The sequence below is a fragment of the Melospiza georgiana genome, chromosome 6, assembly GCF_028018845.1.
Source record: "Melospiza georgiana isolate bMelGeo1 chromosome 6, bMelGeo1.pri, whole genome shotgun sequence".
In the NCBI taxonomy this organism is placed as follows: domain Eukaryota; kingdom Metazoa; phylum Chordata; class Aves; order Passeriformes; family Passerellidae; genus Melospiza; species Melospiza georgiana.
The window spans coordinates 7,784,668-7,807,359 of record NC_080435.1 but is presented as its reverse complement, the minus strand read 5'-3'; the positions used below and the strand labels follow the sequence as shown (position 1 = coordinate 7,807,359).

The 22,692-nt window shown below is 43.2% G+C and overlaps 3 protein-coding genes across 13 annotated transcripts in view; 2 read left to right on the top strand and 1 right to left on the bottom strand.

Moving 5' to 3' along the window:
- Nucleotides 1–2: 2 nt before the first annotated feature.
- Nucleotides 3–7,924, top strand: KBTBD4 (kelch repeat and BTB domain containing 4). 2 transcript variants are annotated; one of them, XM_058025958.1, is made up of 4 exons: nt 3–75; nt 2,549–3,169; nt 5,609–5,715; nt 6,296–7,924. In XM_058025958.1, the coding sequence occupies exons 2-4, from the start codon at nt 2,578–2,580 to the stop codon at nt 7,154–7,156; spliced, it is 1,560 nt and encodes a 519-aa protein (XP_057881941.1). In that variant the 5' UTR covers nt 3–75; nt 2,549–2,577; the 3' UTR covers nt 7,157–7,924. The 2 variants fall into 2 exon arrangements, with proteins under 2 accessions (XP_057881941.1, XP_057881940.1); XM_058025957.1 differs by having other exon boundaries at nt 21–137.
- Nucleotides 7,925–8,066: 142 nt separating this feature from the next.
- Nucleotides 8,067–10,265, bottom strand: PTPMT1 (protein tyrosine phosphatase mitochondrial 1). Its single transcript, XM_058025961.1, has 4 exons — nt 10,093–10,265; nt 9,942–10,022; nt 9,231–9,422; nt 8,067–8,334 (listed from the first exon to the last, which is right to left on the bottom strand). Exons 1-4 carry the CDS (start codon nt 10,261–10,263, stop codon nt 8,203–8,205), a joined length of 576 nt encoding a protein of 191 aa, XP_057881944.1. The 5' UTR covers nt 10,264–10,265; the 3' UTR covers nt 8,067–8,202.
- Nucleotides 10,266–10,543: 278 nt separating this feature from the next.
- The window catches only part of CELF1 (CUGBP Elav-like family member 1), a 59,398-nt gene continuing 47,249 nt past the window's right edge, over nt 10,544–22,692 (top strand). For 9 of the 10 annotated variants that reach the window (XM_058025420.1, XM_058025419.1, XM_058025416.1 and 6 more), the window contains exon 1: nt 10,545–10,587. The gene's annotated coding sequence lies outside the window, so the exon portion shown is untranslated. Of the gene's footprint in view, nt 10,588–22,120; nt 22,206–22,692 lie in introns of all 10 variants that reach the window. The other variant, XM_058025411.1, reaches the window with a different exon arrangement.

The window sequence follows — 22,692 nt, the reverse complement described above, 5'->3', positions numbered from 1 at the left end:
GCGCGAAGAGCTTCCCGGGGACGGCTCCGGGTCGGTGGGAGGAATCGGCGAGTGCCCGGCGGCGCCTGGCGCAGGGTGAGGGCCGGGAGCAGCCGCTGGGGCAGCCCGGGGCGGCGGCATGAAGGGAGGCGCCGCAGGTGGGTGCCGCGCGGCGCGGCCGGGGGAGCGGCGCGGCCGCCGGCCCGGGGACGGAGCAGCGAACGTGGGGAGATGCGGGCGCGGAGGGCGGCGGAGCCCGGCAGCCCCCGGGCTGAACCAGTGCTGAGCCTTGCACAGCGTCAGCGCGGCCCTGCTGGGAGGCTGCGTTTCTCCGAGGGTCAGCCTCCCTTCCTGCCTTCCCCCGGGCCCGGACCGCAGGGCCGCTGTCAGTTGTGCTTAAGGGTTCTCCGATCCCGGGCGCCGCCGTGGCATCCGCGACTCTGTAGGAGCAAGGAAAGAAGGAAGCTGGAACACAGGTCTTATGAGAAGCGGCTGAGGGAGCTGTGTTAGTTTAGCCTGGAGAAAAGGAGGTTTAACGTTGGCCTTATCACCCTCTCCAACTGCCTGGAAAGAAGGTGTAGCCGGCTGAGGGTTGGCCTCTTCTCCCAGGCAACCAGTGACAGAGCGAGAGAACACGGGCTTAAGCTGCAGGCGAAGTTTAGGCTGGACATTAGGAGGAATTTCTTCACAGGAAGGATGATTAGAGACTGGAATGGACTGCCCAGGGAGGTGGTGGTGTTGCTGTCCCTGGAGGTGTTTCAGACTGGATGTGGCACTCAGTGCCATGGTCTAGGTGATGTGGTGGTGTTCGGCCACAGGTTGGCATCGATGGTCTCAGAGGATTTTTTCAACTTAAGTGATTCCCTGACTCTGTGAAGGAGGTGTATTAGCTATTGGTTAAACCACTGTCACTGATAGCTAGGCCTGTGGAATGCTTGGAGCATACAATTTGGCTTTATGGGACAGTTAACTGTCCTGCATGCCTCTTTCTTTATAGCCAAGACACCGTGGGTGCAAAGGGGAGCTTTGTTTACAAAGAAGATGTGAGATTTGTTTAGTCTTTAGCTGCTTCTTGGCATTTCTTTCATGACTTGGCATCAGTCCTCTGGGAGTTGTGCAGGGCAGTGTGGGCAGCTGATTCTGCCATGCCAAGGGGGCAGAGTAGTTCATCTGTCCATATCCTGTGCTTTGTGTGGTCTCTTCTGCATTGTGGGCTGAAGTTCCTAAGCACATTGACTGTTTGGATAAAGAGCTTTAACCAAAGTGGAAGCCAATTTGCAGGACAGGCTCATACTTCGAAAAGCTGGAAAATAATACTGATGTGTTCTCTGCTGACTGCAGTTCCTCTGTCTCTTATAGACTAATGTATAGGTACTTTTCAGACAGACCAGAGCTACTGTAAAATCGAGATTAGAGTATAATTAAGGCAGGCTATCACCAGAGATGAGATGGACTTGTCCAGCCAATTAGGGATGTAGACAGTACTTCCCATGAACAGAATTTGAGCAAAGAACTTAGGAGCCCTCCTCATCAAGCAGAGTAATTGTAAGAAAATGCATGTTTGACAAGATAAACCATGGAAGAGTAACTATTAATCTGGTGTAGAAAAAAATCACATCTTTGTGAAACATTGTTCTTGAAATAATGTTCATTATTAATTGAAGAAAATTCTGATATTAGACATCATGGCTGATAGTTCAGTTGTAAAAATAAGTCTAAAGTGAATGCAGGTAGGCAACTGTTCTTAATGCTGTCAAGAGCCATGGTAAAAAAGAGCTCCTTGCTCTAGTACTTCTGTGTTTCAGAAACTTTTCTGACCCACAAACTACCTGGATCTGCACTGCAGACATCCATAGTACCTGCTAAGAGGTGTTTTCTTTAAAATTTTGATCCCCTTTCCATGTGGGAAGCAGTCTCTAATAACATCTAAAATGTTGTTTTGCATGCTGAAGTTGACTGGCGCATCAACAAACAGCATAGTCATCAGTTATCTCATTTGGTTAGCTTGAAGGACTGGTGGTTATGTCAGGCCAACATCTTTGTGCATCTTTTTGGTAAAAACAAGTTCATCTTGATACAGATTCATCATTGGGTTTTGACAGTAATTAACATGTCCTGATGATATGAACTGCTGCCTGTGCTCTTTTTTAGTATGATGCTTTAATCCTTTTCACATCTAGTCCAGCTATGCTGCTGCTGCTTTTTTTGGCTTTGCAAGTTTCCTCAGGCAGTTGCTGGACTTTCCACTTGAATAACTTGCTGCATTTCTTTGTGTCAGTGAAATGAGTGGTGAAAAGATATGCACGTCTCCCAGCCCTGCTGGGATGTGATGTTCACTGTACTGGAAGTTTGGTGTATATTATAATTTTAATTATGCCATCTTCTCATTTGCTCTTTGAGATTCTGAAGCTCATGCACAAGTTTCTGGCTATTTATGTTAAGTCTATTTATGTAAAGTCTAAAATATGCTGGACTCTTACCAATATGTTTGATTTTTCCCTGTACCCTGAAGTACTGCATAATCTTGTTAGTGGTGAGAGAAAGCCGTATAATTATTGTGATTTTACAGATTGCTGGAGGTCTGATTTGTGCAGCACCATGGACTCGTCAGAAGAGACTGGAGGCTCCTCTGCAGAAGAAAACTACTTTGTGAACTACACCTTCACTGACCGCTCCCACTCGGGCCGCGTGGCCCAGGGTATTATGAAACTCTGCCTGGAGGATGAGCTTTTTGCTGATGTTACAATATCAGTGGAAGGCAAAGAATTCCAGCTGCACCGTTTGGTCCTCTCAGCTCAGAGCTGCTTTTTTCGTTCTATGTTCACTTCCAACCTAAAGGAGGCGCACAACCGCGTGATAGAGCTGCAGGATGTTAGTGAGAGTGTCTTTCAGCTCCTTGTGGACTATATTTACCATGGAACTGTAAAGCTGAGGGCAGAGGAGTTGCAGGAAACCTATGAAGTGGCAGATATGTACCAGCTGACTGCCCTTTTTGAAGAGTGCTCCCGTTTTCTGGCCCGTACGGTGCAGGTTAGAAACTGTCTGCAGGTCATGTGGTTGGCAGATCAACACAGTGACATGGAGCTCTACACAGCTGCCAAACACTGTGCAAAGTCACATTTGTCTCAGCTGCAGGAGACAGAGGAGTTCCTGCACCTGCCTCTCCGCCTGCTGACAGACATCCTTACAGGTAAGGAGTTCCTGAAACTACCTAGGATGTGGATGTAGAAAGAGACTTTCAGAGTCTGGTCAGGTAGTGAATGAAATAGATGGAAAGATATAAATTTTCATAATCACTGTCTGTTCAGAGACTTAGCTAAGCAAGGCAGAGCAAAACTGCCTTCTGGATACCTTTATTAGAAAAAGCCCCAAACTATTGTTACTGGACATGAAAACATCTAAGCTGTAGAAAAGGGACATACAGGATGCCAGAAATTCACAGCAGTTCCTTAGTAAACGGGTTAGAAGTGTTACACATTTTTTAAATACAATTCCAACAATTTGTTGTAATTTTGTTTGCGTTAAAAGTAAAACAAAGAAGCCTTACCAGAAATACACATCTGATGAAAGTATTTTTTATCCCTTTAGCTCATAACCATTTAACATAGTAATGCAGTAACTCAACATCTCTAAGAATGAGCACATATTTTAGATTATTTTAGTGTTATTCACAATTGTATATAATTGTTAGGATTACTTAGGCACTCAACTGACTGAAATAGAGGCATTGTAACATCTTGAGTAGTACAGTAATTGCCCTTTTTGTAAAGGTAATAGCCTTCCCCTGTAATGGATGCCATGACTCAGAGTTGTGAAGGACATGTCAACACATAAACAACTTAGTCCAGTTTCCACCAATCCTTATAGATCTGCTGCCCTAATAGGTACAGTCAGTACTGGTTACCTCTCTAGGAAGCTGCAGTCACAAGTCCATTCTTCTGCAGTTACGTATCATTGCTAGAGGAAGCAAGAACTTAGAAGCAGCTCATACATCCAAATGTGCCTCTTTCTTGCTTTTAATTACTCTTTGTAACTGAGTAACTAACTAGACTTTGTGTGTCATGTGTTTTATATGCAGTTGCAAAAATAAACCTATCATGATTGGCTTCTTTGGAACACTGGCAAATCTATCCCTAAGACTTAAACTAGCCTTTAGAATTGATACTGTGCATATGAGAGTCTTTACAGATATTGTATTAAATTATCTCTATTGCATCTAAAGAAATTTACAGTCAAAAACCTATTGAGTAAATGTACTGATAGCTCAAAAACTGTGATAAACTTAGAGTAATTTTGATAACTGTCTAGGTAAAGTTTTTTAAGTAAGTCGCAAGTTCATTTTAAAAACCTCTAAAATCATGAAATAAAACTGTAGAGGTCAATCACATTTAATTTCCTAGGGATTCCACATAAAAAAGAGTTTTAGCACTATGGCCTTTAGCACTTGTGGTCCTAAATTAAAACAATTGCTCAGTATAACTTTTTTCTGTGTACTACCTATTTTCATATGTAGATTCACATTACTCAGTATTTTTGCCACAACTTAGCTCATAAAATGGGTTAAAATCTGAAATACTTCCCTACTGCTGGTAGGAAAAATCCTTTTATTTTGCCTTTCCTGCATCTTCATTTAGTTAATAGGGAATTAAATAGAGGAAACTTTTAGTGGCAAGGATTAAAATTAATTTAAAGAAATAGTTTTTTTCTATTTAAGCACTACGTGTGATGGTTAGCTTATGCAATTCCTTTTAAACAGAGTTGAAATACCTGCTTTTGTGCCACACTTTTTCTGCTCCCTTCCACTATAGAGAAAAGCATTGGAATTTGTCTGGTGCCTTCAGCATCATTGAATTCAGAGTTTGTCATGAGAACAGACTACAAAATCAGAGTCTTCATAGGGAAGCTTCTCAATGAACACAGGCATAATTGCTGGCTTTCAAACTGGAAGGAAATACCTAAAATTTTTTAGGTAATGTACTGACGATGATGCAAGACTTTGTGGTTTAACCAAAACTTCCAGTTCTGTCTTGAAATAGACTTAAATCTGATGCAGTCTCTGGAGTGTTTCCTACTGTCACACAGCTAAGAAAAGCTCTAGTAGCTCATTGGGGATTTCCAAATATTAAGAGGATAGCAGCAACACCAGATGTTCAGTCATGAGGGTCAGCTGCCTGACAGTGCTCAGATGTATTTTGTAGATGACTTTTGCTGGACAGGTTTCTAAGACCAGCCAGAAAGAAAGGCAGGTGCTGAGATTCTCAGTAGCAGAATCTTTTTGCCTAAATGATTAAATAAGAAAGTATTTGTCATCGTCACATAGTGTGTAAGTTCTCTTTCCTGTCCTATTTCTCTTGGACATAAATTCCTGAATAGATTGCTGAAACTCATTCAAAGTGCTTAAGATCTGCAGCCATCTTATTATAGTTACCCAAATTAATTTAATGTATTTGGCTGGCTGGCAGTGCTGATCATGCTTGACAAAATCTATAAACATGTCTGTCTATTTTTCATCTCTAGAAAGTAGGTTTTGTGGCGGGAGTGGGGGGAGGCAGCCACAGGAAAGGGGTGTTCCTGAGTATATACACCTTTGTCTAGACATCATAAACGCCTTTCTGTTCCCGAACTGCAGATGGCGTTCCCTGTTCTCAGAATCCAACAGTTGCTATAGAAACCTGGATAAACTTCAACAAGGAGGAGCGAGCAGGCTTTTCGGAGACTCTGCGATCGAGTCTGAAGGTATAAAGAGACCTTATGTTCTGGGGCTGATGTGGCACTTGCTTGGTTTCACACTTCTCAGGGCAGGGTATTCTGCTCACCAGTCTGACTTGAAAGTCACAAAACACAAATGTCATTGAAATTCATGGTGCTTGTGAGAGGATACTTTCAGTGTCATAGACAGCAACCCCACAGACAGCTTTTTTTTAATTTAACCTGAGGCTGCTTTCACTGGTGATTGGAGCAGTGCTACAAATAACTTATTTCACCTCATTTACCAAATAAACTGTTCAGAAATCTGTATTTGGCATTCCCCTTGTAACAACTGTACTCCATCAGTGATGTAACTGGCCCTTACCTAAACTGTGAACACTTGAGTTCCAGTGACATCTGTGGCTATTTCACTGTGTCAGATATGAATGGTATCTTGAAAAGGCCTTGAGGCTCTAAATCCTGAATGTTCTAGGGTGGCAGGACTTGGGAAGGAGGTTTCACACCTCAGGCCCACAGGTGGGTCCTAAACTGAAAAATTCAGTCTTGAGCATCACTGATGTTTGTGTGAACAGATCTAATTCTGCTGGCACCTTCTACTTTCGCTCAGGTGATTGGAGAAAATGTTCACATCTACCTGATTGGAAAGGAGTCATCACGTACCCATTCCCTCGCTGTGTCTCTGCACTGTGCTGACGATGACTCCATCAGTGTGAGTGGCCAGAACAGCCTGTGTCACCAGATCACCGCGGCCTGCAAGCACGGCAGCGACCTGTACGTCGTCGGTGGCTCCATTCCACGGCGCATGTGGAAATGCAACAATGCGACCATAGATTGGGAATGGTGTGCTCCTCTGCCCCGTGACCGCCTCCAGCACACCCTCGTCTCTGTGCCAAGCAAGGATGCAATATATTCACTGGGGGGGAAAACTCTACAGGACACTCTCTCTAATGCTGTCATATATTACAGAGTACGAGACAACGTCTGGACAGAGACCAGCCAGTTGGAAGTGGCAGTCTCTGGAGCTGCAGGGGTGAACCTTAATGGTGTCATTTACCTGCTGGGTGGGGAGGAAAATGACTTAGACTTCTTCACCAAGCCCTCTCGGCTCATTCAGTGCTATGATACCAACACAGAGAAATGCCACGTGAAGCCATACGTACTGCCTTTCGCAGGGTGCATGCACGCTGCTGTGCACAAGGATGTGGTGTTCATTGTGGCCGAGGGGGATTCGCTGCTCTGCTACAATCCCCTGTTGGATAGCTTCACCCGGCTGTGCCTCCCAGATGCCTGGAGCTCAGTACCATCCCTCTGGAAAATCGCCAGCTGCAATGGCAGCATCTATGTCTTTCGCGACCGCTATAAAAAGGGCGATGCAAATACTTTTAAACTTAACCCAGCCACCTCTGTTGTAACAGTCACAAGTGGCATCAAAGTGCTGCTCACTAACCTGCAGTTTGTCCTGGCCTAAACAGGCCCAGTGATAGAAAGACAGCAACAATGTCTTGCTGTGCTACACCTACGACCCTCAGCACCGGTCCCAATTACTACAAGCTCACAACATCCAGTAAAGACCCCATCCTCTGTACCTGTGCAGGGGAAGTACAGGCTTTCTGACTGTGGGCCTATTCTTTTACATAGCACTATTGAAACCGTATTGAACTGTTGTATCCTAGATTTCAGATGGACTAAATATTATTACTTTGATTCCTTGATGATAAGCTACTTGCATTTGAGGCCCAAACAACAGCAAATGGCTATTTTAGCCACCACTAAAAAATCCTGTGGCATATGGAGAACATTTTACGTTGGCCCAGACTGCTAGTTTTAACTGCCTAGGAGACTGTGTGTTGCTGCTGTGTCAGTCACAGAGTTAGATGTGCACTCTGTCCCCCAGGGATGCTCCCATTTAAACATTCCTGTGTCCTATTGCAGAAGGAGGGCCTGGCAGACAGGTTCCAGAACTGACCCCAGGACCTTTAGGTTACATTCAGCACTTCTAGAGGAGTGGTAACCAACTGAGTACTTGCTTACTGCTCTGTCATCACCTAGTATAAAGAGAAGAGGGAGATCGTTTTTAGAGCACTGGCTTCCTTTACTGTACAGGAATTCCCCACCTGTAATTATAACATAGTGTTGGTGAAAAGACAGAAATAAGACCACTTCCTCCTACCCCTCTCTGTTGGCACTGTAACCCTTTGGGTAAGAATCTGAATAAAGTCTCTACTGAGACAAAGTATTTTGGTTTTTCCTCTTTGCTTCAAATACACATATTTTGAACTTCTTGTGAATTGCAGTTCTGCTCAGCACTGATGTGTGGAAAAGAACTATGGGACTCCAGGAGATCTAGGATATTAGCCATAAGGAAAGAAATAGCCCTATTTCACCTTAACTGTAAAATGTTCTTTATTGATAGTCAAGAATGAAAACCCTTAAACTTTTGTTAGATCATAAAAACTTTTTTTATAGCAGCTGAAATGAGGATTTTGATTCTGATTTTGATTAGTTTTTACTAAGCTATGCAGTTGTCCCACTGATCATATTCCTGTGAAATTTCTCCAGGACCTGGACTTGCTTGTGTCGAATGAGGATGTGGGGACGAATCTTGGCAATGGCCTCTATTGCTTCCTGAGGGCTCCAGTGATGCAGCTGAAAAGGCAGAAACCCAGCAAGTGAAAATCCATTCCATCATTGCACCAGTTAATGGAACCCTCCTGGAGGCCACAGGCAATATTAGAGGTGTTAGAAAGCTTGCTGCTGCTTTGCCCCTTCTTGATGTTTACTTGATGTTCTTCTCAGAGAGACCTGCAAGTCACACATTCATGAAATGTGTCCCTCAGTTATAGAGGAATCATTGCTGCCTGGGCCCTCCATGTTCCATCTTGCTCATCTTGCTCGCTCTTCCTTCATATTGTGAACAGTTTCCTGTCCTAGCCCCACTAGACTAGAGCAAAAATGCAGCTTGCTTTTTTTTTTTTTTTTAATTCTACCAGTACTCCCATCGCATTTCAGCACTTAGTGAGGAAGTTTTCTTTTCAACAGTAAGGGCAAATTTTCCAGGGAGCGCTTAGTAACGGCAAGGGAAGAATCCACAGGTGGGATTTTGTTCTTAGTGCTGGCTTCCCCCGTTGGGTTGGTAGAAGAATTCAGAAAACAAGTCAGTTCTCTTGATCCTGAATTGTATTTATGGAAAAGCGTAGGAAGGCTCACCACTACTCCAGTGAACCAAGAAGAAAACATAAACAACAAAATGTATGTTTATCTGCTAAGTGAACCTGTGCTCATGAGTGACTTGTTATTCCCACCTCAATCTGTTCCTCTACAGAAAGAATTTAAAAAAGCAGAATAATTCATTATTTGCATTTGCATTCGAAACAAGGTAAGTTTGAGGCCTCTCTTAAAATGGGTGACCAAGCTCTGTAAAATCATGGAATATTAACCTGTCCATGCTCAGGTATCCTGAGCAAGAGTAAACTATAAATGTTGTCTGCATTTTATTTCTATTTTTTAATGAAAATTCACCCCATTTAGCAGAGACTCCTGACCTGAATTAAGTATGCTGCCACCATGGTGGCACTGCGGGAGCGTCCTGCCTTGCAGTGCACATAGACACTGTTACCACAGGCCCGGTGTCTCAGGATGAACTCCACGCCCTTGTGCAGGTTTTCCAAGGTGGGGACTCCAGTTAGATCCACAGTGCTAAGACGCAGTTGCTCCACTCCCATTGCCTCCCATTCCTGTAACAGACATAGCAGATTCGGTCAGTGAACTTTTGGGTGTTTTTGTTTTTTTTTTTACTGAAAGAAATTAAGAACCTGTTGAGACAGTTGGGAAATTCAGAGAAGCTGTAAAGAGACTTTGAGCATCAATCCATCAAATCAGATGTATGAAAACTTCAGTCCTGTTCATCAAAGGTAGTAGTTAAAGGGGACTGAAATGTGTTTCAGCTAAAGGAAAAGAGGGAGGTTGAGATCTCTTCCCAACCCAAAGGCATTCCTGTATAGTGATGTACGTGGCTTCCATGCTCCCTGTCTTTCCCTGCCACTGCAGCTACAGTTCACTCGCATGGTCACATTTTACTGGTTTGTCGCATCGTTTTTAAAGTCGGCTTAAGTACGAATAGTCCCAGTTTTGCTGCCACAGGACTTGGCGGTGGCTGCCGGGATGACAGGAGGCGGCTAAAGCCTCACCTGTGCCGGGACAGACAGTGACGAGAGACCTGGGCGGGGGGATACACCAGAAATCCCGGGGCTCACCTGGGGAGAAAAACAGAGGAACCGGGTCTCGTAGTCCTCGGTGAGGGTGACCACGCCGCGCACGTTCTCCTCCGCCACCAGCTGCGGGCACAGGCACCATAAGGGACCTCGGTTCCTCCCGGCCCGGCCCGCCCCGCTGCTCCCGCCTTACCCCGCGGATGCGCCCCCGCAGCGGCAGCGCCCCGAGCAGTACGACCTCGTCGATGCGGTGGAACCAGGGCCGGCGGGACCCGGGCAGCCGCGCCCGCGCCACCGTGTACAGCAGCGACGGGTAGAAGAGAAGCCGCGCCGCGCCGGCGCCCAGCGCCTCCACCAGCCCCATGCGCGCTGGGGCCGCGCAGCGCCGGGCCGGGCCGGGCCGACGGGCGGGGGGGCGCCGCGGACGCGCGCACCGGGCGTTACCACAGGAGTCACCCGCGGCGGGGTCGGGCCGCGGGCGGGAGGCGCCCGGGGGGGCCGGAGCGGGGCGGGGCTGGGCGGGGCGCGGCGGGGCCGGCGGCGCGGGGAGGGCGGGGAGGGCGAGCGCACCGCCCCGGCCCCCCCACTCCGCGCCCGCCGTGGTCTCTCCCGGAAGCGCCGCCATCTTGCAGAGCCGGCCCGAGGCGGCGCAGGGAGCGGAGCGGGGCGCGGGCGGATCTCGGGGCAGGTGAGGGCGGTGCCGCCGCCGGGAGGAGTTCGGGCCGCGCACGGCACGGCAGGGACGGCACGGCAGGAACGGCGCGGGGCCGAGCCGGGCCGAGCCGAGCCGGCGGGAAGCGCGGTCCGTCTCGCGCAGGTAACGGCTCCCTGCCCCTTCTCCCCCGTTCCCCGGCGCTCCCGCCGCGAGGCCGCTCCTGCCGGGCCCAGGCGGCCGCCCCGCTCCCGCCCGCGGGGGAGCCGCCGCCGCCGCCGCCCCGTGCGCGCCATCCCGGGGCGGTGCCGCCCCGCCGGGAGCCCCTCCGGGGCCCGGAGCCGGAGGCTGCCGGGTGTCGTATCTGATCCGAGCGCTGACAGCGCCGCGGGCGGTGGCGCTGCGGGTGCGAGCTCGGCCCGCGGCGGCGGCGCCATTGGGGGCGGGGGGGCTGCGGCGAGGCCGGGCGGACCCCGGGGCGGGGGAGCGGCTGCCCCGGGCTCGGCTGCCGTCAGCCTGCCGGGCTGGGCGCCCCGGGCACCTAGAGGAACCTGGGGTGCGGTTGCTGTTGTCGGTGCGGGGCTGGCCGCTGGAGCGGTGAAATGTGTGCTGGTGCACCAGGGGTGGAGGCGAGTCAGGCATACGAGAAGCACGGTCAGGGAAATTGCAGTTCAGCACAGTGTGAGGATTTGTAGTCTTCAAGCATGAGAAGGCGTGACAGACACTGCTGGAATGAAGCAGGAAGAGGAGTATAAAAACCAGGAGAGACAGAGTGTAAAATGGGTGATAAATACGTGAAGAAGCAGTAAAGGTTGATAACAGCGTGCTTTTTTAATAGGACTGTTACGAGAAGGAAGTTGAGAGGCAACTTTAGAATACACTCCTTTAAATTCCTGAGGAACTGTGGCCCAGACATTTTCACCTTTAAGGCACAGGCATTCTCTTCTGCCAGAAGTTGTCGGGGAGCATTTTTCAAGCATTGCAGCTTTCTTGTATATCCTGCTTGAGTGTGGTCGTTGGGTGTGTTTCACCACTTCGCTGTATTTAGAAAAGTATTTGGTGGGGATTTAGATCATGAAGCACACTAGACTTCTGGCTTACAAGAGCTTGTGTTTTCTTGAAAACTATCTTGAATTTGTGTTTTTATCTTTTGTGTATGTTTGTCCTTTCAGTCTTACTCTTTGTACCAGTGATCACAAAAAATACTGAACTGTTTCCTAGTGTCTTTCGTGGTCTCCTCTACTGTTTTTCTCTAGGTTAGTTCATCAGATAGGTTTTACTGCACTGACTTGGCATTGCACCGCCATAATAAACCCATCACATTTTTATTCTTTTTTCCATTCCCCTCGGCTACGTTGCTGTGTTCTTGGGATCTCTGCATAATATGAGATACTGTATCTTCCTAGAATTGTGTCTGGACCTAAGCCTTGGAGAAGCAGCATTGTTGGAAGTACTGCTGCTGTGGTAGATGTTTAAAATAATTCTTATGTCTTTAGATTGAGCCAGGAAATATTAGGGCAGGTACAGCTTGTATCTAGCAGCTTAATATGTTCACTTGCATTCCTGCTGTTGAAGGGCCCCCAGGACAGGAGCACAGATCTTATTCCTGCTCAGAGACATGGGTGCAAATGTGCATACTACTAAAATTCTTAAATGGGAATTTTTAAATAGGGTGATGTAAATAATTATTTTTTCTTTAGATGGTAACTGTTCTCTTTCAGCTTCTGCTCACATTCAAAATTATTGCTGATACTTATTTTGGGAAGGTTTATGCTGTTCTGAGGAGTGCATTCACCATTTCTGAATGATCATTCTTGCATGGCTGTCTTTATTCTGGTTTTCCTTTCCCTAAGTTTCTAATGTTACATTGGGGAAAATCAATGTGTGATCCTAACTGCTCTGTTACATGTTTCCCCTTTTTGTATCTGTTTTGTTTTTTTTTAATAGGTAGCAAAATAATTCATGCAAGCCTAGGACATTCTGTTTAAATGCAAAAGAAAGCAGGAACACAGCATCTGTAGAAAAGCAGAGAATTGAAAATCGTTGACTGTTCTGAAGTCATGAACACTAAAACATGAAGATTTATGTGTTAGGTAGTTTTGTTTTGAAAGTGGACTGCCTACAAAGTGAGAAGAATGTACCAATCTTTCACTATGAGAAACAGGGTAAAGAAATCCATATGTAGTACTATTGTGTATTTCTTACTGGATCCATGTTTCTGCTAGGCCTCCAAAACTTGATGCACTTGTAGGATTATCTTTGCACGGCAGGGGGAAGGTTCTTTTAGTTCTTCTGCTATGAGTAGGGGTTCTGAAAACGTGCTCCCTTCTCTAAAGGCACCACTTCTCTAAAGGGGAAGGCAGGAAATGTGGCAGGATCATCAGTAGACAATAGTTGTCTGTCTCACTAGTAATAATTCCATGCCTTGCCAAGTAACCTGTGCATCAATTGGAGAATCATTGGTTGAAACAAAATATGATGCTTTGAAATAAGGGAAATATTTATAATGTTGTGTAAATTTTCTTCTGAAGTCACAGTATCCTGTATTGGTTGAATTTCATAAAAGGTAGAACCTTATGTAATTCTTAAATATTTAGATTCACTTTGAGTTAAGTGAGATTCTACCTGAAATTCAGTATCTAATTGAACTTATTGGGAAACTTTGTTGTGAGCAAGTTGCTCCTTAACTATTTCTTGCATATTTTTCTGAAATGTGGCTATTGATTATCAGTTACTGAGTCATCTGCCACAAATCTCTTCAGAGTGCCCACTCTGATTTTTCCTTTAGTGCCTGTTTTAGAACAGGTGGGAAGTGTGACAAATTGTCATAGTTTTTTGAGATTTCCTGGTTATTAGTCTTTAGCACTGAGATCCAAGAACCCACTGTTCTGGCTGCTGAACTAGAGACTGTTCTTAAGCTAATATGTCCAGTTTTCCAAGACATAATGTGAGTTGGTTACTGTGACTGCTGCAATAGTCAAATGCACTCAGATCTATATTTCTGCTTTCTTATTTTTCAGTCTTGCCATGAATGTCTGAAATGTATTACTTCAATCTGGGCATGTTTAGTATTGCTTGTCCTTCAAGACTATGTGCAGAGTTATTCAATGCCTTCAGGCAAGAAGTTATGATTTTTATCCATTGATCAGGTATTTGGCAGGAGGAAAAAATAGTATAGAAGGAAGGAAGACTAATATATTTCAGTATTTATTAGAATGGGGATTGTAAGTTGAGGAAAGTTACTTAGGGCTTCTAATGGGTATTTCCCAAAGTATCACAGAGCAGGATCTTGAGTGATGATCCTGTTACAAGATTTCTTGAGGCAAGAGAGATTATTTTGATTGGAAAAAGTAACTAGTAGTTTTACTGCCCTTCTTCCAGTCATCAGAGATACTTGTTATATGAATAAATGCTAGATACCACATTTCTACTACTGTTCTCTACAACCTGTTTTATAAAGATGCCAAGACACTTTGTGTTTGGGAAATAAGAATGAAAGGAGAGCATTCCCATTTCAAGAAGAGATTTCCCAAACATCACCTGATATGAGACTCAGGCAGGTAGAACTAACATACACATTGGGTCCAAGCTGCAGAGCCACTTGGTCTGCAAGTAGGGAGGAATAGCTCACGAGTCTGAACAGTGATGGACAGGCTTCTTTGTGTGACAGCAGTAGAGTGCAGCACAGTCATTATCCCAAGGAAAGGAAGTCATCTTTGACATCTTGAGTAGCTTCAAACTTCCAGCTGTCTTAGCTCTAAGCTAAAGAAAATGCATCATTGCTAGCTGAGTTCAGGATGAACAATGAGCAGCTAGAAGGCTGAACAGAAATCTTCAGTAGTTTCCAACTCTTAGTGAAGAATTTCAGTTTAGATGATGCAGGTTGTGTCACAGGTATATGTAAGTGAAAGCCTTATGCCAGAAGAGGAATCCTTGTCCACAAGCTGTCTGGTCTGTCCCATGTATGCATGTTACCTTTGTATCTTCAGTATACTTAGTATAGCATGGGCTGTCATTTTGTTTTTAGAAAAGGTGTGCTGGCTTTCTGGCTGCTCTGTTAGAGGCAGAGTATTAGTGGCAAGCTGACAAAGTACAAGTTTTGGTAAGTCTTTACCAATTTAGAGTAGATTTATAACTGGTTTAATGGCTTGGGTTGCAGTGATTAAGTCCCAGGTAGAATTAAGATTATGTAAACTGAGTTTAAAACCATATCGCTCTGGGATTTTTACAATGGTTTGACTAAATTGCTTGTAATACAGCATGGAATAATTATCTTGAGTATTGATGAAATCCATGCAAATGAGCAGGCAGTTTGGATTCTTTGTTGTTTTCAGCAGCACACCTCAAGTAGATCTTGAATGAGCATGTGGATGAGAGGACGGGTGTTTGTTGAATATCTGGTGTCATGCTGCTGTGGTATCTGGCAGGCTTTCCTTTGCAGAGCATTTTTTTTAATGCTTACATGCTCTGTGTTCTCTCAGAACTGGATGCTCTCCCAATTCATATAAGAACCCAGGTGAGTGTCTTATATTGTTTTTACTTTAAAATAATTGGAGTTTTTCAGGACCGTGGCTTCTTTTTTTCACCACTATCCAAAGTGTTCTTTCGGGTATCTTTCACTTCTGTCTGCTGGCTGTTTTGTACTGCACCTTTCATGAAAATAATGTAGTTGTTATCCACTAGATTTCAGTATTTCACATGTCAAAGTAAAACTGTTTTCCTTCAAACATCACTTAAAATTCAGGCTTTCACTGAACCCATGCATATTCTCTGCTATTTTTGTCCCAAACTATGCAGTTCAAAAGATATTCCAATGTAGGCATGCAATCCACAAATTTTTTAGATTCTGTTGGAAAGGGAATATTCACGTTTGCTTTTTCCAAAGCAGAGGAGTTTGTAATTCAAATCAAGCACTTAGCAGACAATGTCCAAGTCTACATACAAAAACGGTAGCATCTTTCTTAATATATGTGGGGATTTGCAAGGTGGACACCAGGCATCTTATTATCTCTGCAAAATCTTACAAGATAGAATTTTGATAAATGTTTCTTCAGAAGGTAATGAAATATTGATCTTTCAGAAAGAGAGAATGTATTTTGAACATCACATCTAGCTTTTCCATTTTGTGTAGGCACAATACACTGTAAAAGTAATTCTCTAATTTATGGGTTTGTATTCCAAAGCAGAGCACCATCTGAAAACATTTTTTGCCTAGTTACCTGTATTACCTTGTTATTTGTCTTCAAAAATTTTCTGTCCTCCATTTAAAATTCTGAATTAAAAAATACTTGGATGACAGGTCAACTTAGTGATGAGTTGTATTTCTTTTTGGGTTTTTGTTGGTTGTTTTTTCTTGCATGTGATTGTTCGATGAATGTGGAGAACAATTGAGGACAAGTTGAAACAGTAAAAATTACTTGCACAGTCCTAAGTGACATTAGAAGTGATACCCTTAAAAATATCAAAATCTTTTTGGGGAAGAAAAAGGATTATATATTTACTTCTCTAAAGCATTTTGATTGCTCGAAATCCATGATTATATGCATTGGAGACTTAGAAGAAGTTAAGTGAGTATTTTGTGATACTTATGGACTAAAGCCACCATGTTACACTCTGGATTGTGCATTCAGTGCCAGAATTTGATCACTATCAGAGACTGGCTGTAGGTGGTACTGTCTATATTTCACAGTGTGGAAGCTGCTATGACACTAATTGTCTGATGCAGAATTTGCTTTGTAATTCCTTTGGGTTTAAAATTTTTTTGTCATTTAATTCAAGACTAAGTTTAACAGGCATTTCTTGGGGAGCAAGACTAGGACACATAGTCTTGATCCCTATCTGTAAGGAAAATTATTTAGGCTGTGCCTAGGTGTAGAGTTAATTCTGCATATTCTGTTATCTTCCTGAATTTTCAGGGAGCCTAAACCATTATCTCAGTAATGAGAAATTTGAAAAAAAATCAGGATTGTTGGTTTTAATGCCAGCACTTTTGTGTCTACTAGCACGTGACATTAACAAAACTCCCTGACTAGTGTGCTTCTCTGAGTTCTGAATTGGCTGCTGCATTCCTGATATAGCTGGAAGTTGCAGCTTCCACTTACTTGTGTGACAGAACTTTTCTGGTAGCTCCTGTAAGGTAGTTTGGTATCACCACACAAGTGTGGGATACACCAAGGAGAAGCAATAGGCAGCAGCATGTGGTAATAAATTGCTTATGAATAATGATGTTTTTTTATATAAATGAGGCTGCTTTTGAATAAATGAAACCATCTTACTTGTGCAGTAAAATAAAAATAGACTGTGCTACTTGTGTAGTTTTTGTAGTTTTTTTTCTGTGAAGACCTGTGGATTTGAGTCTTCAATTACACTTACTCTGCTCTTTCTGTGCCAGAATGTGAAAGGGGTGGGGTGGGTGGAGAAAGAAAAGGATGCTGCACAGAAGTGCATTTCTTCTGCTTTTAAGAAGAATGCATAGGAAAAGGTTTAGTTAGTGTTTAAACACTGGCCAAAAGGACTACAGGGATAGCAGACAAGATGTGGCAGGTCACCATAGTACTTAGTATCAACCAATGGGAAAGGTCATGCTTCCTGGTTTAGGACAATACTTGAAAAGGGAGAAGGGTTTAAAAAGATTTCTGTAATTCAATTTGGGCTGGAGGGGGGAGAAGGTCAAACCAAGAACTTAATATGTGGTTGTGTGTGTCCAAAAGCAACAAGGAAGGCTTCACTAGTTCAGTAGTTACTGAAATGCTGGTGGATGTGGGGATTCCCTGGGAGGAAGATTTTTGTCTTTTTCTGAGTTGCTGCCCACATTTTGTTGGTGAATATTGTAAGATATTTGTGCATTATTAAGGTGGGCGCAAGAAAAGTGGAGTTGGAACTCATTTCAAAACAGGAACTCTCAGGTTCGTATGCTTTAATTATTTTCTCTCCTTGCACTGTGTGACAGGGAGTGAGGGTGTGTGTGTGTAAAGGAACTTGTCTTAGCAATGGTCTCTTTCAGAGACCATGTATGGCTAAAGCAGTTCGGCTGGTTCAGCTCCTGCTCCTCCCTCTCGGGGAGCTGAGCAGAATCTCTTCTGCTGAAAGGCTTGTTCCACTTTCTGCTTTCTATATTTGTCCAGCAGAGCACACTGGCTCACCAGGCAGTGGCTGGCCTGGTGGGCATTTGCTGAGCAGAATTGAGAGCCAGGGCTTACAGTCTCTGTTATGTCCATCTGTCTGTCTGTCTCTGCATCTCTGGGATGGCTGGTGTTCCAAGTGAAAGGCGATCTGTTTGTGGTTGTTGTCTTTTTTATAAACTGCAGTTTATATATTCCCAATTTGGGAATCTAGGGACTGGAAATGGAGGAGCTGTCTTGCAGGGGCAATTTGTAGTGGGTGCCAGTGGCATCAGAAAGACCCAGACTTAACCTCCAAAAGAGCTGCTGTCTTCTGGGATGAGGATTTTAATCTCCCTTCCTGCTTTGGGGAGTGATTAGCCAAGGCCTGTATCCTTCCATAAAAGGTCTGTTGTCACTGTCTGCCTTGAAGATTAATGAAAGCTAGATCCTGTCCTGGAAGATCTGAGTGCTGTGTTTGCTAGTTATGGGCAATGGGGATTAATGAGGAGCTAGACCCTGGCCTGCCTAGTTTGGAATCAGGAGTTGGTGTTCAAGGATGGGGCTTGTAGGAAATACCTTGTTAGGATGGGCTGGAAACTTGCAGCTAAGACTTCCCTGACTGTGTGCTTGCATAAACTTTGTATTAAGGCACTGCACACATTGGGATTACTATTCACAATTGCTTTTTTAAATAGTAAATCAGGTGAACAAATAGTGCAGAATGTCTGTTAGCTGCTACGCTGTAGTAAACTGTTGATACAATCTTCGAGTAGCAGAAAGGTGCTCAAAATAGTGGCAGCAATTGAGTACACCATTAACTGTGGCAATGATTTTTTGAGAGGGAGAAAGAGGGCAATTGTTTATGGGACACTTTTTCTAAATTTTAAGAAATACTGTCCCCTTAAAAATTATGGTCTTTTGAATATCTTTGCAAATAGGCATCAGTCTTTTGTTTCTTGAATTTGAGAGAGGAAAACATTGTTTCAGTTGTGAAATTGATTTTAGCAAGAGTCTGCCTTTTTTGTTGAGGGCCATGTTCCATAAACTCAGTTTGAATTGTCTTTCTTGCTACTGCAGTGTCTTCAGTGTGTTTCCTCCTGAGAGAGCTGTGTGTCTCTTGGATTTGGAAGAAGGACGTTTTGGAGGCAAATTGGTGGATCTCAGCTGCCTGGCAGTGTCAGGATTGTACTGATGTCTGCAGGCAGGGACTGCCATTGATGTGTGACAGAGGGTCATCTTCTTGAACTGATTGAACTCAAGCAACTGTGTTGTGTGGCTATTTTCTGATCATTCTTTGTTTAATGGAGACACACTGCAGTAGTTTTTTCCCCTCCTCATGTGGAAATCCTGCAGAATTTGTTGTAAATATGCAGCCTGTGGGATGTTAAGCTTGTGACCTGAAGTATCTTGGTATTTTGCCTAATTCTGGCATCCTCTGCTAGAATTAGGTCCTCTGCCCACCTGTCTTCCCACTTTGTTGCTTGCTGACTCCCTAGCTGACAACCTTTCATTTACATGAGTTACCAGTTAAAATAAATTCTTGGTACTGTTAGAGGTCAGTGACTGGAGTTTTATGAATCCTCAGCTTTCAAGTGTTTTCTTATAGCATACTCATCATTTCCTCCAAGTAGTCTTGGAGCAGGAATATAATGGGGCAGTTTTAAAGGCCTCTTGGAATTACACTATTGCATGTTTAAAACTACTGTGTGTCTGTTCTGTGAAAGATGCCATGATAAATGGATAGAACTCTGAATAAATAATAAATATATGTGCACGAAAGGCATTTGAGTAGTATAATGGCACTGGGGAATTTCAGTCATGCCATTTTGTTGTAATCTTCCTAAAGGCAATATGTGAGAAAGTGGCATTGCTCAGAGCTAAGCCAAGCTGTCAAGACAGGAAATCTTGTGTGCTGTATATACTTTTATTTTAAGGGAGAATACCCAATAATCTGTTTTATCTTGACTGTTACCCTGTCTGCAGAAAAGGTTTAATCAGGGTATGAGACAAATGAAAAATTAACTTTTGTCTGATGTCCTTTGAAGATACTGAAATTCCACAGGAAAGCATAATTTTTTATTTTCTTCTTGTCCTACTGCCTGCCTTTTTGTTTTTTTTTTTTTTTTACTAAAATAAGCCCTTTTTAAAAAATACTATAATTATGCAGTTGAGTAATAAAGTTTGGTTAAGGGTGGATATATGGAAAGATTACAGGAATTGTAAATTAAGCCCAGTGTGCATTTTAGATTGATGAAACTTAAAACTGCTATTGTGACGTATTTACAACTCCAGGAAGAGTTAATGAAAGTTGGAAAACATTTACTCATGATTTCAATAAGTTAAATCATATTGTTTAATCAAGAATATGAAGTGACATGTCTGTAATATCTGAGGCAGTCCACTGACAAAGAATTGGAACAGTGAAGATGATTATATGGGAGGACATGTATGTAGTTCTTACAAACAGTGTTTTCTTAACAGAAGCAGTGGAAGCCTTGTTTATCACTTGAGGCCTTTAGAAAGGATCAATCAATAGTGATTTAATTGTGTGAAATTCAGTACCTAAATCTGATGATCTAGTTCCATGAGTAATTTAAATGAGCATCTGCCAGTATTGCTCTGAAAGAGGCTTGTGCCATTTTTCATGTGTTTTTCCTTTCCTTTGTGCTACCAGAACATCTGTGTGGTTGTGAGGTGAATTGAATCTAAGAGCACATCTGGGTTAAAACTATGATTTTCCTGTTATTGGTAGTGGACAAGATCACACCCTGACCATTTCCTCTCTCAGGCTTCTTACACAGAGGTGGGCATGGACAGCTGGTGAGGAAAGAGTTGTGCACTATTCTTTTGGCAATAGCACCAGCTTAAACTGGATCTATAGCAGGAGTATCTCAACCTCTTCCTTTGTATTTCTTCCCCATTTCTGTTGAATGATGTTAATGGAGAGCTCTTATCTAGTTTTCTCAATTGTACAACCTGAAAATATTGAGAATTGTTTGCCTGTGTTGCCTGCTGGGGTACATCTAATTTGGTTCTAGACAGGGAAGTCCTGAATGTTATCTTAACATACTTCTTAATGAATGCCATATTTGGTACACACTGATGCTGCTCTACAGAAAGCCTGCTGTTCATTTGGGAAAAAATTGGTGACAGAGAAAATTATGTGCCAGGTATACTTCCAAAACCTTACATGTGACAGTCTAAGATGCCTCCCAAATCTAGGGACAAGGTATAGAGAATTCAGAAAGATATTTATTTTATGTCCATTCTGCATGCTTATGCAGCCAAAGTTGTATTATAGCACTTGTTTTTGCCATAAAGTTTATGGAGTCTCTTCCTGCTAGCACTGGAAAACTGCTAGCAGGTGTCATACTGTGCTTTTCAGTAATAGTGATGGAAATGAATTGATGGATGAGTAAGTGAAGAACATCTGAAAATACATGAATAAGACTTCAAGCAAGGACTAAACCTCTAGCTCTTGGCAAAGTACATTGGCACGCTTGATCCTTCTCCACCCATCCAACTAAAATCTAAGATCAGGTTATGGATCCGGCCTTGTACAGCAGGGAGGGTTTCTGAGGCCTTGGGAAGAGAGAGGAGCAAGCAGAGTTTGCTGTGCTGATGCAAGAATCAGTGAGCATCTGCCACCAGAGATGAGCAGTCTGGAGAGGGTGTGTCAGGATCCCAAGTGGACCAGGAAGGGAGTTTGTGGAGTAAAAAGCTGCTGATACCAGCAGGAAAGGCATTCTATTAGTTGTATTCACATGTTTGTAACAAGGAATGAAAATTTCTTCAAACAGGAAAGTTCATGTGAGGTGTGGCATTACATTTGTGATTGGTAGACACACAAAAATGGTGCTTCATGGCATGTGTTCATGTATTCATGTGTGTTCAGCAGATTGTAAATGAATGCACTTTTTTTTTTAACAAGTTTTTCTGTATTATTTACAGTTGTATGTTTCAGATACTATATAAAGATATTGAAGAGAGGAGTAAATGTTGCAAAAAAGAAATCAAAGTATATACAAATGATGTTACAAATGATGACAAATGAGAAGCCTTCAGAGATCTGGACTAGAAGCTTAGTAAGAACTGCTTTGCAGTGAAATGGTTACATTTTATTAAATTTGTGTTTTAGAGCAAAAGTGGAACATTCCTAAGTTGATGTTCCCATAGCAGTGCCAGCATTTGCCTCTGATGGAGAAAAAGAAGTAGTATGAAATATTTTTTAAAGCTTCAGCTCTATACACCCAATATTAAATCTCTTCAAGTGTTAACAAAAATTATTTGCTGTTAAAAGTGATTTGAATCAGTATTCATTGGTTATAATAGAGCAGTAACTCCAATTCTTTGCAGATGTAAATGAGTGTAATTTGTATCCATTTACTCTGCAAAGGATTTACCGTGTGCCTGTTACAAAATAAAGATAAAAATAATTGAGCATATTTTTACTCTTTGGTTTGCAGGCGTGGCAATGGCAGATTCTGCACGGTAGAGTTCATGACAAGTATTTGTCTAATATAAGCCAAGCAAGAATCATACAAGCTTCAGGTAAATCGGTCTTTCTTAGTTGTGCTTCTTTTAAATAAGATATAAATGTTTATTCTTCAACATTTTTCAAATACAGAATTTCAGACCTACTCAGAATTTTGTATACAGTTCAATTCTGATCTTTCAAAATTGAGACACCTCAAAATTGTTTTCTCCTAAAGCAAGCAGTAGGTGCTGGAAACAGCCATGTACATTGCGTCCTCCTTTGGCATTGTAGGTGTGGCACTACAGAATAGTGATTGTGTTTGGGGATCTTTGTGGGAAACCTGTAATACATCTTTATTCTCTGTTTGCTTTTGAATATATTCTCTTTTATACAATCAGAAAAAAGGTGTGTTAGTATCTTGAATTTTTAACACAGAGCTATGCTAGCTGTGTCTGTGTAAGCATTGCACAGGGGTGCTTTCCCCAGTGAGATTTTTTTATCTTGCCTTTAAAGATAGGTAAGTTGAAAGTGTTAGTGTTTGAATCTTGTGGCTGAGATGGA

Bases quoted from the DNA above. Each gene is read 5' to 3' on its own strand.
- KBTBD4 (XM_058025957.1), top strand. The intron at 3,170-5,608 runs GTAAGGAGTTCC...CCCGAACTGCAG, and splicing joins GCTGACAGACATCCTTACAG to ATGGCGTTCCCTGTTCTCAG. The intron at 5,716-6,295 runs GTATAAAGAGAC...ACTTTCGCTCAG, and splicing joins CTCTGCGATCGAGTCTGAAG to GTGATTGGAGAAAATGTTCA.
- PTPMT1 (XM_058025961.1), bottom strand. From the start codon at position 10,263: ATGGGGCTGGTGGAGGCGCTGGGCGCCGGCGCGGCGCGGCTTCTCTTC. The intron at 9,423-9,941 runs GTGAGCCCCGGG...TGTCTGTTACAG, and splicing joins TCCTCTGTTTTTCTCCCCAG to GAATGGGAGGCAATGGGAGT. The intron at 8,335-9,230 runs GTCAGGAGTCTC...CTGCCTTTTCAG, and splicing joins TGGCAGCATACTTAATTCAG to CTGCATCACTGGAGCCCTCA.